This window comes from Caenorhabditis briggsae (assembly GCF_000004555.2).
Source record: "Caenorhabditis briggsae complete genome, chrX, whole genome shotgun sequence".
Lineage (NCBI taxonomy): Eukaryota > Metazoa > Nematoda > Chromadorea > Rhabditida > Rhabditidae > Caenorhabditis > Caenorhabditis briggsae.
The window spans coordinates 8,666,622-8,685,350 of NC_013491.2; the positions used below are offsets into that span (position 1 = coordinate 8,666,622).

The 18,729-nt window shown below is 40.6% G+C and overlaps 2 protein-coding genes across 2 annotated transcripts in view; one reads left to right on the forward strand and one right to left on the reverse strand.

Annotated features, from left to right (window-relative positions):
• Positions 1-1,373: 1,373 nt before the first annotated feature.
• Positions 1,374-17,425, forward strand: Cbr-rgs-7 (the record flags this gene model as incomplete). Its single annotated transcript, XM_002644344.1, has 17 exons — positions 1,374-1,430; positions 2,273-2,393; positions 2,444-2,555; positions 7,024-7,297; positions 7,727-7,843; positions 7,894-8,468; positions 8,634-8,705; positions 8,754-8,943; positions 8,991-9,077; positions 10,945-11,152; positions 13,102-13,229; positions 13,619-13,710; positions 15,278-15,406; positions 16,751-16,884; positions 16,944-17,113; positions 17,165-17,289; positions 17,338-17,425. 17 exons carry the CDS (start codon positions 1,374-1,376, stop codon positions 17,423-17,425), a joined length of 2,679 nt encoding a protein of 892 aa, XP_002644390.1.
• A 1,029-nt stretch (positions 17,426-18,454) lies between these two features.
• The window catches only part of Cbr-vit-5, a gene marked incomplete at both ends in the record, with an annotated part of 5,051 nt that continues 4,776 nt past the window's right edge, over positions 18,455-18,729 (reverse strand). The window contains one exon of the mRNA XM_045239494.1: positions 18,455-18,729. This exon is cut by the window's right edge and continues 231 nt beyond it. Coding sequence (XP_045095367.1) covers positions 18,455-18,729 — 275 coding nt within the window.

Here is an 18,729-nt window from a genome sequence, read left to right on the forward strand (position 1 = left end):
ATCGGTTGCCCGGCTCATGAATTTGAGTTTTTAAGCTTGCTTCTTTCAGATTACAAGTTTTCAGTGTCAATGGAAACCATGACAATGATTTTGTCACTCAAAATTTGTAAAAAATAGAGGATAAACCAAAAAATCAATAGGGAAAATATTTGAAAACCAGGTGAAATCTCATTTTGAATTAAAAAAAGACATTTTGTTTCCTTTGAACAACATGGTTCAGAAAAGCTTAAAACATGAGAAAGACTCAAAACAGTGAAATGTTGTTTCTCGATAATTTTTTCGTGTTAAATAGTCTCAATAAAGTGAGAACTACTGGGTTTACCAAGAAGATTTCACCGTAAATGTAAGAGTAAGACACCCATCCCTATACGTGCTTTTGAGCTCAATTATCTCGGTTCCTGTGAGAGATATCATAATTTTGTCAACAGAAAAAATGTTGATGTTAATATGGTAAACAAGTAATTAGTTGACAAATTTTGATATCTTACTCAGAAACCGAGATAGTCGACTTCAAACTGCACGCATAGGGTTGGCCCGAAAAACACAAAATTAGGGCTCATTGTGGCATTAATGAACACATTTTTTTCTCAGTGTGTTTTGTGAAATCTTCTAGCCACACAGACGCATCTTCATGAGAAGACTCCAATTTCGAATGGTTTCATCAATTTTACTGACCCGATGAGCTCGATGAGTGTTGCTGAATACTTTTTTCATGGGATGTTTGTTGTACTCTCTGAATGTTCCGAATAGTAATTTTCAGTGGCATAGCTCAAGGACCCCGCTCTTCTCGCCACATTGACCCTATTCTGAAATCGTACGCTCTTTCCTTTACTATTTTGCTGATCCTTCCGTTTTCAAAATCGTTATTCATTTTTCATTATACTCCTTCCTTTAACTAACTTCCTTCACTGTCTGTTAGTTTCTGCCAAAGCCACATTAGAAAGTTGCACTGTTGTCTGAATCGCGTTTACTAGATGGCAAGGCCATAAATCTGCATCGTGGGTCACGCAAGCAGGTGGCGATGAAGTGAGCGCGCGGACAAAACGCTCACAACACACTCACAACACACACTCACTCGCACACAGACAGTCTATACAGGCCCTTGGACCGCTCAACACACAATTGGCCGTGCGGAGGACGACCCCGAACACACATAACGTCTGCGTCTCCTCGTTTTGCGCATTGCCTCTTCTTCGGCGGGAGTGTTCATCATTCAAATTTCGGCTGCGTTTATCTCTTCTTTCCATTGCCTTTCGTCTTAGTTTTTCAAGGTTTCTACCGGTTTTTCGTGGCGCTATCAAGTTTACTTGCAAGGTAATGGTACATATGTTGAATTTAACTTGTGTTTCGGGTCTCCGAATCAACAGTGACTGATGAACGGCGATTCATTCACGGTTTATCGACTTCAAAACGCATTCAAGATGGTAGCGGTGCGCGTCATAGGTGGCCAAAAAAGTAAAACTTGTAATCGAGAGTTTCGCATTATTAGTCACGCTTCGGAAGGCTACCGGGTTAAAAAATGCGCTAAATCGGTTCTAAGGATTACCTTATCAAGGTTCCGATAAGAAAAAAGATCAGAGGTATTTGCCTGAACCGAACCATCATTCGATAAATCTAGTGAGCCTTCAGATTTGAAACACATGCTGAAGCCAGTAATAAATTTAATTTTTTTCGCGTTTTCGGTCGCTCACACCATGTGACAAATGAGTGCGATTCGCCAAGAAAAATATCTATGGGACGTTTTTCTAGACTCTTCTGTTCCATATTTTTGTCGAAATTCGCCCCCAGAAGTCTAGTTAAGTCTAGCATCTAGTAAATTACCCAGTAGCAAACGCAAGGTGGTAAGGGTTTACCGACAGTGACGGTGTTGTCCGCATCATAAATTTTGTGAACTAGACCAACTAACACCATCGGCCACCCTCTTGTTTCTATCGCCACTTCGTGAAATGTTACGGGTCACTTGGCAGTGATTCCGGTAGCGGAAGTGAAGGCTCATCCCGGAAATTGCCTGATATTTCATTTGGGGTAAGCTAACGGGAACCCAACTAGCAATAAACGAAATTTAGTTTCAATTGTCGGCTAGTTCATCAAAAGACCACTCAAAAAGCTAACATCTAGTCATGCCTTTCATTCTTTCTCTATTGGTCCTAACCAAACATGGCAGGTTCTTTTTACACAATTACCCTTTCTGTTCCTCATTTACCTTATCGCCCCTTCCTTCTTTTCCTTCTTTTCTTTCCCTAGTTGGAGTTAAACCATTCCCAAATTCCAGATGAATAACCAAAATCAACGTATCCAACTCAATCTACACAAGTACAAGACGGCTGGTGTTCAGCAGTTTGACATCGATAAGTCTTCAGACGAGGAGTTCGACGATGACGATCAATCATCTCGTAAGTCAACATCCCGAAACCAGATGGTTACGTAATCTCGCCTTTTTCAGTGTCGTCGATCTCGGAAGATGATTTCTCGGATTCGGAGTCAGGCAGCTATCAGGACACAACAGTCTCGACCACGCCTTCGGAAGCGACGACTGATGAGATGCTGTGGGGAAGGTGAGCGTTTTTTGAGCTTTGTAGTAGCTCCTAAACACTCCGAATTTGCTCGTTCTCGTCAAAAAAAATAGTCAGACAAAATGAAAACATTTGCCGGGCCTGAAATCAACTATCAACTGTCACCGATACTTGCTGAGTTCCGGCTCGATCCGGGCAAAAAAAAAATTTTCGGATTTTGTTAATTTGATCATTTTTAAGTTTCGGAGCCCCACGACATTCAGCTTAGTAGAGCCCAATTCTCATTTAACAGAAATTACGAAAATCCAATTTTATCTCAAAAAATGTCTCAAAATGTTGGTTTGAAACCCGGATGGGCGAGGCAGGCCGGGTTACCACAGGGTTAGACCAGAGTGATCCGACCCGCGACGTAGGCTTTAGACCATGGCACGTAAACTATATCTTCCAGATGGACTACTGACAGTTTTTTTCACGGCATCAGGAGTTTTCATTTTGTCTCATTAGTTATTGATAGTTCATTGACACTTTCTTTAAACTTCTATCATCTTTTTCCGCCATTTTCTCTGTTTTTACGCTTAACACTTTTCCGCCCCCTTCTTCCCTTAAATACCGTAGCGATCGCGCACCCCCATTTTTGACATTTTGTTGAAATTTTCTTTGAAACCTCCTAACTAGGTTCATTTCAGTTCGTTTTGGCTAAATCTTTTTTGCAAATCTTTCTGGCTACGCGGCCACTAAAAATCGTCAAAAGTTGTACTGTTTGAACCGAGATATGATAGCGAACGTACAAGTGGATACCATTTTTTTTCGGGTTTTCCTGTTTTTTCTGCCGAACTAGGGCCTAAATCAAAAATCCGGCTTTCCCATTCGATGCGTAATTTTGATAGCTACAATTAAAAAAAAGAAAACTGGATTTGTTTGAAAAATAAAAGAGTTAATAGGTTTTGAGTGAAAAATTAACGAATTGTTTTGGGGCACATGTTACAGGGCCGAAGGCCCTGTCCGGTCTGTTCGACCTGAGCGAGCGGAGCGAGCAAAGGGAGAACAGACTAAACCTTGTATCAACTGATTTGACTGAGCCAGGGCTGAAGGCCCTGCATCTGATTCCAACTAATTGCGCGTCACAGCCGCGCTTAGCGGAGTCGGCCGTAGGCCGAGGACGCTAGTCAAAATGTCCATCCTTAAAATTAGAAAGCAAATGTTTGAGCAAAAAACTCTTTAGAAGTTACCGCTTGGTTTCTTTTATCATTTTCCTTCCGCTCCTGATTGGCGCCATGTCATGTGTTCACACAAAATTGACATGTTCAATTGTTTTCTCATGAAAAATTCTATGTTTGACTACTGGAAAAGTACATGACTAGTTTGCAAGCTGATTGTTCCAGCTCTAACCGGCCAACCTTGTCTCCAAGCTTTTCAAGCAACCCATTTCCTTCTATACTTTCTTGGTCCCTAATTGTTCTAATCAATTCCTCCTTTTAAAGTTATTTCCATTACTTCAAAAATTATTGACTAAAAATGTTGTCAAAGAATTATGACTCTTTTAAGTTCTTCCTGCTTTTTGCACTTTTCAGCCCAGTCAAACCTTTTTTTGAACCGAAATCCCGAACATTCAGACTTTGAGCCTGAATTTCCTATTTTGAGTGTAGAAATTCGTAATGTTAATTTTGTGTAAAAACGAAATGGTCTGATTTTCGTCCTTCCAAACAGATCATAAAATCACATGAACCTTTATAACCAATATACCTTAAGAACTATATGTATTCTGGATACTGCGCCCAATAAGGATCATTTTTACAAGAATTTGTTTTAATGGATTGAGAATAAATATGATTGTGATTGTGGTCAATAAGCTGGATCTAATTTTCGTTCTCATCTCACCAACAACCGTTCAGGCAAAATTAAGATAATAATGAGAAAATCAACAAATATGTTCTGACCAGGTTTTTTCTCAATTTCGTCTCTCTTCTATTCTAATACCGTTTCAATTGTCATTTTCTATTTTCTCCTCTTCTATCCTTTGGTTCATATTGTCTTTTTCTATTCTTATGTTTTATTATGTTGGTTGCTCTCTTTGCATTGTGTTCTTTTTCCCCAGTTTCTCCTCAATACCAAAACATTGCTATTTCCATTTTTCATTTTTCCACAATCAATTTATCTTCTCCATTTTCTTATGATATTTCTTTTGCCTTTCCAATGGGTCCCACCATCATAGCAAACACACTCTGTTGTACGTTAGAATAGACACCGAATAAGTCGTTATGGCTCATCACTATGAGGAGAGGTAGATGGACGATATATTATAGGAAATGGGACTCCCCAGAAAGTGCAGGACTCTTCAAATAGAACAAAACAAATTTTTCGCTGAGATTTTGGAATTACATCAATTACATTATCAAAAAGATCAAACAAAAAAATCACGATTCAAACTAGCTCCAATCCTTTATCCCACGTCATTTCTAGAACCCCTCTCAAAAATCCATGCCGGGTCAAAGGGCACACTTATCCTATTATGGTCCCTGTTTACCTAATTGAATCTGCAAACACACACCCTCGCTCCATCGAATGACACCATTTGTGTTCCCCTTAAAAATTAATATTGCAAACATTCAAACAGTTTATTTGTCGGTACCATTGACTTGATGTGTCCACTTGAAAATCGCCATCGCCAAACTTCAGATGTTTGTTCACACATTTCTCATGAATTCAAGTCGTCCGTTCTCCTATTTCTCGTTTAAACGATACGATTAACTTCTTCTTTCCGGTCGTTGCCAGAAACTAGGTGATTATTATCCAATCGTCTCTATAATTTCCTTCTTAGAAGTCGTCCATGTTCCGACTAGCTGTCCAATGACGTTTTCATCATTTTCCATAATTGTGGATATCTATATAGAGTTTATTTCAGATGCATTTCTGCATCTTTCCCCCATCTTATTTTTTTCCATCGTCATTTTTCAATTAAAGTCCTTGAAAGTAGAGCTCCTGTGGGTTATTATTATTATTTCCCCCATTTAGTCGCATCCCTCCTTTCCCCCGGAACGTCCTTCTCCCTCCTCTAGTTTGTACATTCATACCATACTCACTCACGCAACACGGAGTCAGTCGAGAGTAGGGGTACTAAAATTGCGTCAACGAAGATGTTCCACCAATTTGTCGCATTTCACGCAATAGCTTGAATAGCGTCACGAGATATAGTAGTTACTGTTTTGGTGAGGATTGCGTCAGAAAGGGTTCGGTATAAGAGACCATTTGACATGGGTACGGTAATTAGAAGATATTATTAGATTTAGTGTTAGAGATACGGTAAACAATAGGCTTGAAAGCGGAAGAAAGTAGTTTTTTTACGGATTTGACAAAGAGTTCAGCGTAGCATGGATTCGATTGTTCTTTGTTGGGTACCCACTAGACAGATGCCATCAATCCGATTGCCCTTTCCAGAATCGTAGTTTGTTTTGGTATTCATAAAAGTCATATTTACCGCCTTGAATAGGGTATAAGGTACGGTTGGCGGGATTAAAGAAAAGTTCCTTCCAATTTCTGCGCCTTTGGGTTGGGATATCTACTGCCTCAGATATAGAGGAAGAGTTTTTTTTATTCAAAAGTTGTTGCCAACAACTTTTTGGTATTTGGAACATTCACTAAAAAATTCTGCTAAACGATAAATGATTAGTTACCTGAATTCCATATCATTTTTATAAATTATGATTGGTGTGGTGTCTTCTTTGCATTCCCTTTGTTTCCCCCGGGAAGGAAGTTTCCTATAGGGAAAATCAGTCGACGTTGGCAGGTCAGAAACACAATGAGAAACTGTTCATCTAAATTAAGATAACAGTTAGTGTCAAAACAAATGAGGAGCGGAGCAACAAAAAAAAGGGAAAGGATTACTGGTTTCTCAACTCCTTCTTATCAATTTTTTTGTCTCTAATTTCCCACACCTTGGAATCCAATTCTAATTGGCAAATGACTCCTAAAAATTGTAATCCAATTAAGATCCTATTCCACACACCGAGCCTCCAACTGTGACACCTAACCTTCCCGCACTTCTTCCCTTAATACCCGTATGGTCATATTGAAAAATTACCGGTTGTCAGTAGGCTCCTGTCTAAACATGTTTATTTGCGTTACCAATTATGGCATCTCTGGAAATCCGTCCTCCCGTCAATAGGACACGTCTTCTGCCCAGACCATCCTTTGGGAACCTTGCGCAATGGTGTTTTCTCTGTCACCCTCCTCCTCTCTTACACTCTCTTCCAACCATGCACATGGCTCCGCCCACCAGAGCCATCTCTCGACTCGTTTCCTCCGGGAACATTCATTCTTTTACGATCTTCCAAATCGGCTCTTTTTCCTCTTAATTATTTTTATTATACCCTATTCAGTGACTACAACCTATCATGACTACTCTAACAGTGACTGTTAAGAATATGGGCCTAGAGGCTCTGATGTGAGTTGTCGGTTCTAGAGAGCAAAGCTAACCCACTCCGATCAACAGCAAAAAATCCTAATTTTTCAGAAGACGTGCTCCAGTATGTGGAATCGCCGGTGCCGCTGCTCGTCGTCAACTGTTGGCCCGTGAAACCACCAAAGTGCTCGGGAACAATAAGCAGGTCTTCCAAAGCTTTGTGCCGACTACACCATCCAGTGGAGATCGAGGAGCGGGTTCTTCGAGAGAGATGTACTCGCAGATTCGTCGTGGAGATGGTACACAATTCCGGCCCCGCGAGAAGTTTGTTCCACCAAGAAGACCACGTATGGGTCATGGATCGTGTGATTTGTCAGCTATTGAGGTTGGTTGTGGGAGCTCATGGGAAGACTTTTATGAGGATATAACGTTTATAACGTTGGAGAACTGCCACCTGTGTATGACTGCAGATGGCAGTTAGCCGTCCAGTACAGCACTAATCCTTTTAAGGTGTTCTTCTGGTACAGTATAGTTACTTCACCACTCGCCCTACTGTGTGTGCGATACAGTATCTTCCGTTAGTAGTTTTCAAAAAAAAAGACAGGAAGAATATCTTATCAAACATGCCAAACCACTCATCATTATTCAAATATCAACGCATATCAATTGTGAGAAAACATTCTACCAAAATTGACTTACAAGTAGGAAGAAAATAGTACTTTACTTTTGAAACGTGTGGAAAAAGAAAGTTTGAAATCGAAGAGAGAAGATTCAATTAATTTGATCACATGATGGTTATCGCTTTTTGTTGCAGGAAATGTCTCCGATTCGTTCAAATTACTCTAGCAGTAGTGAAGGTGGACATCGCATGTCGTTGCGTCAGCAATCCGAGTGGAAGCCTCAACTCACATCGACTACTACTTCTTTCCAGGTAAGACCCAACAAATTTTAGCTAGAAGGTCACCTTGTGTTTTTTTTCAGTCCATGGCGGTAACTCCAAGAACTCCATTGCCCGGCCACTTCAAGGCACCACTTTCTCCAGTTGCTAGCTCTACTCCACGCTCGGAACGTCTTTATCGCAAGAATCAGAAGCAAGGACGTCACCAGAGCTCTTCATTGGCTCTTCTGGATTCTCACATGGAGGGAAGCTCGAGCAAGGACTCTTCAGAGAGAGCTATCACTCCGGATCCATGGTTGGGAGAAGATCAGGAGAACAAGATGCCAAGTCCAGTGGTCGAATCGCCGAGAGCAAAATGTAAGCGTCCGGAGGATTTTGGACTTGACAACGCCTATGCCAAACACAAGGATATTCGTGGAATCGTCTTTTTGAGCATGGCTCTTCGTGGACGACGTCTTATTCTGAATGTCCAAGATGCATCATTCTTCTGCAGCTCATCTTCACGCTACGGAGTCTCATCGTATGTCACCGCTGTGCTATATCATCGTCCGAGCAACAAATCCTCGTCTCGCAAGTACAATAGCCGACCGGATCAGCACTACCGTACTCGTCTCATCAAAGACAACAACAATCCAAAGTTTGATGAGAGTTTCCAATTGTAAGTTTGTTGGAGAGAAAGACTGTTAGCAAGAACTGGCAGAAATCGCTCTTATCTGATTTTTAGGGGTGCTAAAATGTTTTAACCTTGAATTGCCTAGGCGCGTTTCTGTGTAAAATAGTTGGCATTTTCAAACTCTTCCCCACTGAACACATTCTTTTGCAGCTCGTTCGCCGAGAATTGTGCTCGTGATCAACTCATTGTTACTGTCTACGAAATTGACGTCATGAATGCCGAGTGAGTCGTTCAGAGTATCTGACATTCAATTAATTATTATTTTTTTAGGAGAAAGAAAGTCCTCGGATGTATGACATTCCCAGTCAGCCGCATTCTCAAGAAGGCTAGTCAGATGTTTGGCGACACTTTCCAACACCATCACCGCCGTGAGCCAATCGAAGATGTTGAGGTCACCAATGAGGGATTCTTCCTTCTCAACAAGGAACAAGGATTGAAGCAAAACTTTCCACAGAGAAAGGTAGGAACTCGCTCTTAATCATGTTTCGAACCCAGTTTGAGATTCAGGTGCGCCGTCAAACATTCTACGAGGATCCCGCGTTCACTGGCATGTCTTCTTCTGCTGGCTCGTCAACAGTCTCCAATCATGGACAGGTTGGAGTTGAAGTGCTTAGACAGGGATGATGATGACATCTGGAAATGCTCTCTTCTTGCCGCTTGCTTGATTTTTATCTAATATTGTTGTAGTTTTGTCGTTTGCCTGTATTATCATCGTTTTTTTGATCGGTCAAACCTTTTGCAGCCTACGCGCAATTTTTAGTGTGTTGCGAGTGGTGAGATTCGATTTTTGTAGTTTTCATTGTTATTGTGCTTCTCACCTACTAATTTTCCAACTAATCATAATAGAAAATTGGGACGGTCAAAGTTCGAAATGGATGGGAAACTCCTTGGGAGAGATACTGGGTCCAAAAAATTAAAGAAAAAGGAAGGAAACACTATTAACCCTTATCCAAACCTTAAAGAGTTCGAAAATTATCCTTTTTGGATTTTAAAATTTGAATTTTTCAAAATATTGGCACTAGATGATGCAAAAAAAAACTTTTCACCGAATTTGTGCTATTTTGAGCTGACTGTGTTGCCTAGTGTTGTCACGCTTATCAGAGCACTCGCCATTTTTGATAAAAGTCGTAATGACCTGCAACTCCATCTAGCCATTCGGCTTGGCTAATTTTGTTCTCTCGTTTCATTTCTCTTCTCAATTTCGGTTGTAACGAGAAATTAGAAATTTCAAGTTGTGAGTTTGAACTCAAGTTTCCATTCACTCACTCTGATTTTCGAGCTCAACGATTTTCATTTTTCTATTTCTCTCTTCCACCAAGAGGAAAAGATCTAAGATTGAGTGACCAACAGAGAGTTGTCAATTCACGGATCTTGATCACTCTAGAAAGAGGATAGAAAGAAAAAAGAGGTGTGTAGTAGTGATTTTTTGTCCCCACGTCTCTCAGAGAGAGAGCCCGAATTTTGACAAATGACTGGGGCGCCGGCCGCAACCATGGGCTATCGGATGTCATTGGCGAAGGATACGTATGAATGAAAAGGATACATTTTTCACAACTTCAAAAATTGAAACAAGGCCTGTTTTTTCTTCTTTACTTTGCAAAAAATCCTAGTTTCCCCTCTATCTTCTCCAGAGAAGAACTTTGACCGTCCATTGGTGAGAAACACTCATAACCTAGCCTAGCCATCCCATCATTATCTTCATCATCTTCATTACTGAAGATGAACAAGAGTAAAAAGAAAAAAAGCAAAAAAGAATGCGAAGAAACCGCAAACCCCCTTTGTCGAGAGTGAGAGAGAGGGAGGGGATTAACCGGGATCGGGCTCTGTGGCGGCTCCTGCGCTTCACCCTGCTGGTACATATTTGTTTTCCATCCGTAGAACTGATTTCAATGTTGAACACTTATCCGATGCCTTGTTTTTCCCTTCTCCCTCCCCTCGTGCGCCGGGTTTCCCCCCAGGTTAAAAAGTTCTCTTTTTTGCCTAACAGTTCTTTTTCTCCTCGAAGAATTTTTTCTATTTTTTTCTCAAAATTCCCTCTTAACTCTTCTTAGTTTACCTAATACGCAAATTATTGTTTATGTTTCATACAACACGCGATAGATTTTCTCTCTTTCTCTAGCACCATCATCATCGATCAGTCATTACTAATTTTTTTTCTCAATTTTTCTTCCATTCCTTCTAGAACATATTTTTTTCATAGTTCCTTTATAGTTTGTTCAATGCTCAATTCTCCTGCATTTCCCACGATTCTTCCTTCTCTATTCATGATAAGAGCGGCAACAAAAGCGTGTAGATCAAGAAACTAAGAACAACCATATTTTAAACTTCGTGCCCGCGCGCATAGTCATCCTTTTACTTGTCCGCGGTGACCTTTCCGTGCCACCGCAGAAATATTTCATTCATCCAGACTGTCAACCATCTCCCTCCAAAAGTTTCAAAACTATTTAATTCCATTTTTTAGATGACCGCCACTGCACCACGTTTGTCAGTGCCCAATGAGCTCACTATGGGCGAGTACTATCGATCATCGTCTAACGATTTGCACATGCGCTCTTCGAACAATCTTCTGGACTACACTTCTGCCTCGTCGAGCACCAACGGATCGGCAGATCTTCCAGAGAAGCTCAAGTTGCACAGAGCCACTCTTCCAAGTATCACCACTACAGCCAGTGAGTCTGAAACGGGTTAACAGGGATGTTCGGTTTTAATTTCAAAAATACCGAAAATCTTTACTATTTTAGAAATGAAGTTCCAACACTTTGAAATCAAAATCCCGATCAAATAATTACTGGATTTTTTTTTCGGAATTCGAGATTTTTTGGACTATAATTTGTCAAAAGAGCGAGAAAACATTTTCTTGCGGGTCTCGAACGAAACTCCTGTCACTATTTTTTGGCGTTTATGAAATCTGTTTGTCACATTTTTGCGTTTCTGGGATGTGAAAAAGGTTTCCGAAATATCAAATTTTTGAAAATCGGAGTTTTCGACACTCCGAATAAGACATTCCGAACATCCCTGCGAGATTGGAAATCTACAGAATTTTTCGAATTTTCTAATTTTTCTCTCTGAAAATTGGAGTTAGGCCCCTAGTCACAGTTAGGATCAGAAGTGAGTAGGAACTCAGCTAAAAATCTGCGGAAACAGCCAATTCACCCAATACTCGTGTGTGAATGGGAGTCCACGTCATCACATGCGTGGCCCCCCGATTACCAGAGAGAAAATTATGATATCCACATTTTATGTGATTGCCTTTCCATTCCACACCCACAAACCCTTTTTTTTATTCCTCATCGAGAGCGCCATTCGTTTCTCAACGAACCCAAAGCCTGGTGACATATTTCGACAAAAATAAAAGCAGCGAAAAAATGCTATACTGTTTCAAAGGGTTTAGCCTACGATCTCGTATCGCAACATGGCTACCAGCGTGTCTACGTCGACAAAGTAAGCTCTCAAAATTAGTGTTTGTCATGTGTTCATAAGTTTACTTGCGAGGTTTGATTAGTGCTTTTCGACATACACACACATAGGTGAGAACCGACAGTTTAGTTGTACTTGTTAACATTTAACAATGTCGCTTTTATCGTGGGTCAAAAAAATTGGCGATTATCGAAACAACACATCTATGATAACTCTTCGATTCTTTTTTTTTCTTGGTTCAATTCTCTCCACCACGATTACACACCTCTTAAAAGATTAACTTAGATTCTTATCAGAGAGAGCCTTAGATAAGTGTATAGGAAACAGTTTGAGAGAAAGGTGGTGATGATGGTTTTGGTCTGTTTATGAGGCCGTATTTTATTGTTTTCAAATTTATTTGCATCTCTTTTTTCAATTTCAAGAGAGAGGGAGAGAGGCTAGCTATACCGAACGACACGTTTCAATTTTTTTTGATTATGCATTGTCATCGATGTCTCTTTTTCGATATTGCCACTTTTTTGAATAGCTTTGAAATTCAAAGGTCTAGCATTTTGGCACTTTTGAACAACAAAAAAAATCATTTCTCTTTCTTCGCCATTTTTTCTTTTTTCACAATTTCAAAAAACTGTTTTGTCACACAGTTTTCGTCATTCTGATAATACACACACTCACACACAATGAGTGACGAAGAAGATGTCGATACGCTTGAAGAACAGTCGAAAACCGACGACAAACCTCAGCGACGTGGCAGCTTTATTCGTCGGACATGGAACTCAACAAGCGCAAAAGTGCGAGGCCGATCTTTGACTTGTGTCGAGGAGCGGGATGAATGCAGACGTTGGTAGTGGTGTATTCTTTCTCCTGTTATCACTTTAATGTCGTAGTATTCTAAAAATAGAAATTAATGCTGATTTTTGAGGGGGGAAGGCTGTGATACGGCTGGGCGCAGCATTTTGATTAGGGTACTTCTGAAATAAGTAAGATACGGCGTGCTAGTTTTGCTAGTGGCTTCTGGGTCACTGATCGTCTTTAGAATGGACGAACTGGCTTTTGAATGGACGAACTGACTGCCCCATGGCCTACCCACGGCTTGAATTGCGGTTGCCACAAATTTCACAGTCTTGGGGGTTGGAATGAAAAGAAAGATCTAAAACGGGGGTTCTAACTTTTTCAACCTTTAACTTTTATTTTTCTATTACAGGCGAGAACAACTCGGACGATGCAAAAAGTCTCAGCCCAGACAGATCTCCAAATGATCACAACTTTTTGTGTCCAGATGACAATGGAGGAGTCTATGGAGCCGGTCCAACACACAGTGCTATCAAAAAAGTGAGTTTTTTGGATTACTGTAGTCTATTCATGAGAGATTTTCGGTTATTATTCTTGTCTGAAATTAGTGCATGTTGTGAGGGTAAATTTTACCTGAAGGCTTAAGAGCGAACTACCGTATCTCTTTTGATTTTTTCTATCAATATCTTCCCATTTTCTCAATTTTGACAATTTTCACCGTTTGTTCAATGTAAAATCGGAAAAAAATAAATTCAAAAAATGGAGATTATTAAAAAAGCGATGAATATCGTCCTAAAATGAGAAAACAGGCCCAAAAATACGTTAGTTAGCTCTTGCGCCTTTGATAAAAATTCAGTAAGATCCGCTCTCAGCATGCATTTATTTTGGGAAAATAGTAATATACTAATGTAAGCTTCCTATCACTTCAGACCAACGTTCGCCGTGCCGCTTCGTTCACTTTCTCACCAAAGCAATCATCGTCGTCAAAAAGCAGCCTTCGTGAGGAAAAAAAACGTTTTCTGTAAGTTTTTTTGCTCATCTAGCGGGCTGATCAAAAAGTCAATTAGGCCGCTATTTGCATTTTCATCCATTTGGTCGTGAGGCCGACATTACGCGAACGGCATAGACCAGGAAAAAAAGCTGAATGACAATTTAAGTGCAAATTAAGGTTCTGTGGAGGTGTTATTTGAAATTATTGGGATCATTTTTTGTTATTATACTGGAGAAATTATTGGGATCATTTTTTGGTATTATACAGCAAACACATACTTAGAGATTCTAGATACGCGGATTTTCAGTGATAAGCTTCCAGTTTCTTGAACCCTCTCCAATTCCATCCAGGTAGAATGTTTTATAGATGATTTCTACCCCACCCATACTGCTTCTTCATTGTCTCGATTCTATTTTGGTTGCAACAAAAAACGTTAGGGTAGACCAACTAAATGTACAATTGTATGAGACAAGTGGTCCATGTGGAAATTAGTGAAGTTTGATCGTTTGGGATGAGGGTTTAGAGAACATCAGGTTTTGATGAGCATTGCAAGGAGTACGGTAGCTATAACCAAAATTCAGAATTTTCGAAACGAACCGACTAAAAAGTCACTCTGGCTTAACCAGACTACTGTTGCTTCTAATCTTGAGGAGTGGACTATAAACTGACAAAGTTATCCACTATCTTAATCAGTTAGAGTGGTGAATCTCGTGCGATGCTCTATAAAATTACTGGTTTCTTCGAAAAAGTAAAAAAGTATTTGATTCTTTCCTGACCTTTTTTCTCTTTCGAAGCACTAAAGTCTTTGCCATTTCATTCCGTCTCATTTGACTTCCATTCCCGCCTGCACACACTCATCTGCGAACAAGTGTACCGAATCAAGATGTGTCTATTGTAGGGCTCTTTTTTTTTGCTCCTTCCAGTTAGTACACCTAACCCCCCTGTTATCCACAACTCTTAACGCTTCACGTATCCACTCGCCCCCATTCAGGCTACATTTGTTTCCATTGTGCTTCTTCATCTCCTTGTTTGCTGCTCTGAGGGAGCAGTCAGAGGCAAGTGAAGAGAAAGGACATCCTCTCTCCCTCTTCAGAAGAAACAAGAAGTTTTTCGCGCTCCTCCCCACTTTGCAAGTCTCATTCGTGGCACCAGAAGCCCTACGTGCTTCTTCCAGCGGCTTTTCTTCTTCCAGCCATTTGCTCTACGGCTGCCTAATTATTCAGCCAAAACAATCTGTCATCAATTAGTGGTCTCTTGGACGCTAACAACTGTCTCAGCACTTTTTCTTCCTGCTTTCCTCATCACGAAGAAAAATGGATATTCGTCGGAAAATTAGTACGCCGGTTCCCCCAGTCAGCGTGTCAAAGCGGTTTATTCATAAATGGGCTTCAGTGCGAGAGATGGAATCGTTGGGCATCTCGCCGCCGTCTTTCACACCGATTGTTTCGTCTCACAGGCGAGTTTTCTTTTTTGATTAGATTATCGGGTCGCGGAGCATGCATGTAGGTTTATAAGTAAATCAAATTATTGCAAAACGCTGAGAAGTCATAGTAACCAAAGCCTCTTTCTCAGTTACCTTCTACTTTTCTACATCTAGAGTTTTTAATTCACCCGGTCTTAATATTCCTATCACTATGTTATCTTGTGCTCGTGTGTCTTCTTACGATTTTCCAACTAGTAGAACGGCACTACCAAGACCAAGTCATCATGTGCGGTCTCGTTCAAGGTGAGCTTCAATTGTAACTCTAACTGGACTTTAACGGTTTCGATATTTCTGTTTTTCTTTTTTTTTAAAGCTCACACACCAACAACCAATCGTTCAAATATTCAAATCTAGTCTTTCTTTTTTTAACAAAAACACTTCCTGAAAAGAGAGTTTGTTGTTTGTTCTGAAACTTTCCACTCGGTGGGTCCGAAAACTCAATTTGCAAAGTCAAAATCTGAATTATGCAAATGTGCGAAGTGTTACTTGTTTTCTTACCGCCCTCACATGTCGACTGTTTTTTCCGTGTGTGCTACGTAGATAGGCTGGGGTTCGACGATAATTGGTAACCCAACGCTGCGAGGGAGGGAGGCAAGAAAAGTTGGTAGTGGTCATAAGTTATTCTTTGAGAGAATATCAACTTTCTTTGAGACACACATGTGCATAACATAATATTGCTTCCTGAGTTGACACTGGAGGTGCATGTGAAATGCACAATGTGAATTCAAAGTTTCAAAGAAGCCCTATATAATGGAAAAAGATTTTAACAAGATTATAATGTGTCACTGTCGGGAAAAGTGCATATGAAGAAGGATATTAGATTCTATCTTATCTGGTTAAGAGAAAGATTCAAAAAATTCTTCCCAAAGAACAATTCACCCCCACTTCTCTCGGAATAGCCTAATTATGACGGGTCGTAAAACGAGACGACGTGAATATCATCATCGGGAGACATATTGGCTAGAGTAAGACGACGACAAGAGTACGCTCGTTGTTCGGACTGTTCTTTTCCCTTTTTACTCCCCCTTATTCAACCAAATTAGTGGGTCCATCCTCTTCGACGACCACCAGTCATTTCTTCATCTCTCCCACTTCCCGCTTTCCAATGCATCGCTCACCATCAGATCAGTCGACACCTACACCTTCCCCTGGTATTACCGACGTGTCATTTGACGATCTATTCCTTCTGAATCGCCCCACTCCGAACCGTCCACCACCAAGCCGTCGCTTCACTGTGACACCATTTGACATCATTGGTTTTAAGCGACGTCTAGTTCAGCACCGCCCTTGTCGGTTTCGATCAACACACGCGAAAACATTGACAATCATTTTTGCTGATAAAATCATTGCGCTTCGAGTTTTGATAAGCAGCGAAGCGCGAGCGCAGAAAAAATTCCTGTAGTTTCAATTATTCTAAAAATGCTGTCGGTGACCTACCCAATAATTGCAAAGACCAATAGTCAGATGCTAACTAAATTCCATCATTCCGAGCATCATCAAAGCACACCAAATCTTCATATTCAAATCCACAGGTTCAGCGGGGGTTCTAATTTTTGAAGAACATTTCGATAATTCTATATTTTTCAGTGGACCAATCTCTCGTACTCTCTCCTATCTTCGCTCTAAAATGGACTTGGCTCTCTCCACATCGTCTCTCTATCCATCTCGTGAAGACGTTCGCCAGTGGGAGAAGTCTTTCGATTCTTTGCTCAACAACAAATGTAAGTTGACAACATTCTTCTTTCTATCAATTATTTCACATAATGATGATTTTTTGCAGTTGGCTGTGCGCTCTTCCGTCAGTTCTTGAAAAAGGAGTTTTCCGATGAGAACATGGACTTCTGGCTTGAGTGTGAGGAGTTCAAAAAAATGAAGGACGGCAAGAAGTCCACCACACAGAAAGCCATCGAAATCTACAGCGAGTTTGTTGCCGAGCATGCTCCAAAAGAGGTAAATCGATATTTTGAGATTTCGTGGATCCTAATTTTCAAACATTTCCAGGTCAACCTCGACAGTGACACCCGTGCCGCCACCAGAGCTGCCGTTGAGGCGGGATGCAAACCGGATACCTTCGCATTGGCTCAGAATCGTGTCGAGCAACTCATGTCCAAGGACTCGTACAGACGGTTAGTAACTATTTTGATCAGTCTTGATATAAAATTCCAAATTTTCAGCTTCCTTCGCGACCGGCTCTTCTTGGATCTGCTCGAAAGCTACGACACTGGAGACAACGGACCATCCACTTCCAGCGCCCGTAACTAGGCTGCTCCATCTATTAACCAAAACTGTTTTCTAAAATCATGACTATTGCACAATATTGCCTGAGTGCAAATCCGTATCCCGTTCTCTCCACACGTAGTTGTCACTCTCGCCCCTTGAATTCTATTCGTATGTTTTAGCCCCATGTCAAAAAATGTTCTTTTCTGCCTTCAACTAAAGATTCGCATGGTTTTGAAAGCCATGCCTTCATATATTGATGTATTTTGTAGTATTTCGTGTCCCACTTTGTGAAAACACCATTTCTCTAACCCCTTCAATTCAAATTCATCTTCATCACATTACTCTCACTTTCTTGTAAACTGTCTTCTTAAAAATCCTCAAATCCAAAAACAAATTGTTTTTAGAATCTCGTTCGTTCTTCCCCACACCACATGTTTCTCTTTTCCCCAACCCATCACGATCTCCGCTAAAAGACGGACCCCCTCTCTCCAAGAGTTCTTGAATTTCGTTGTATTTCTGCAAACCCACTCATATATTCTCTCTCGCCAAATTTGTCAAATGAATTATTACAGTAGACATACTACTTGTTGACTCATACTTATTGTTAGCTATTTTTTTTTAAATAAGCGCTTGCTTCCATGAGAAGGAAGAAAGCATCAAACTCCACGGGTCCTGCATTCAAAACTTGATAAGAAGTTTTTTTGTTGATTTTTTAATGTACAATCTTCAATCTTCAAATAGAAGCAACAAAATTGCAAAATTACTCATAAACTAGAGGAAACCCCACTTTCGGTCACAAACTTTTTTCAAGTCAAAAAGTTAGCAGACATTGAATGATGCTATTTTGTGAAGTTTATCGCTTTGGTGATTTCATCGAAATGATTGCAAAAGGTTTTGCGTGGGAGCACGTATAGTGGAGCTTCTTCGGTTCGGAATGAATGATAACATTTCGAACAGACTGGTTTCCAGTATTCCAGTTCAATTCTTACAAAAATTGCGATGAAAACAATAATTCTAATGAGAACATTCATTTCTATATTGGAAAACGACTAAGACATGACATGTGTGAATTTAGAAAGCGACGCAGGCAGTTGGGATCTTGACTGCCTCGACGTAGGAGACTTCAAAGTCGGACAAGTCGAGAACGGTTTGCTCACGAGCCTCCTTCAAGAAGCGACGAGCGTTGTTGCTGTGACGTGGCATGCAGGTGAAGCGGATCTTCTTGGTCAAGGTCTCGTCGGTCTTGTATCCACGGCGACACTCGGCGACTGGCTCAAGGGAGAAGCAGACGCGGTGGGAGAACTCCTTGATTTGGGTCTGCTCGACGGACTCTGAAAGTAAAAAAT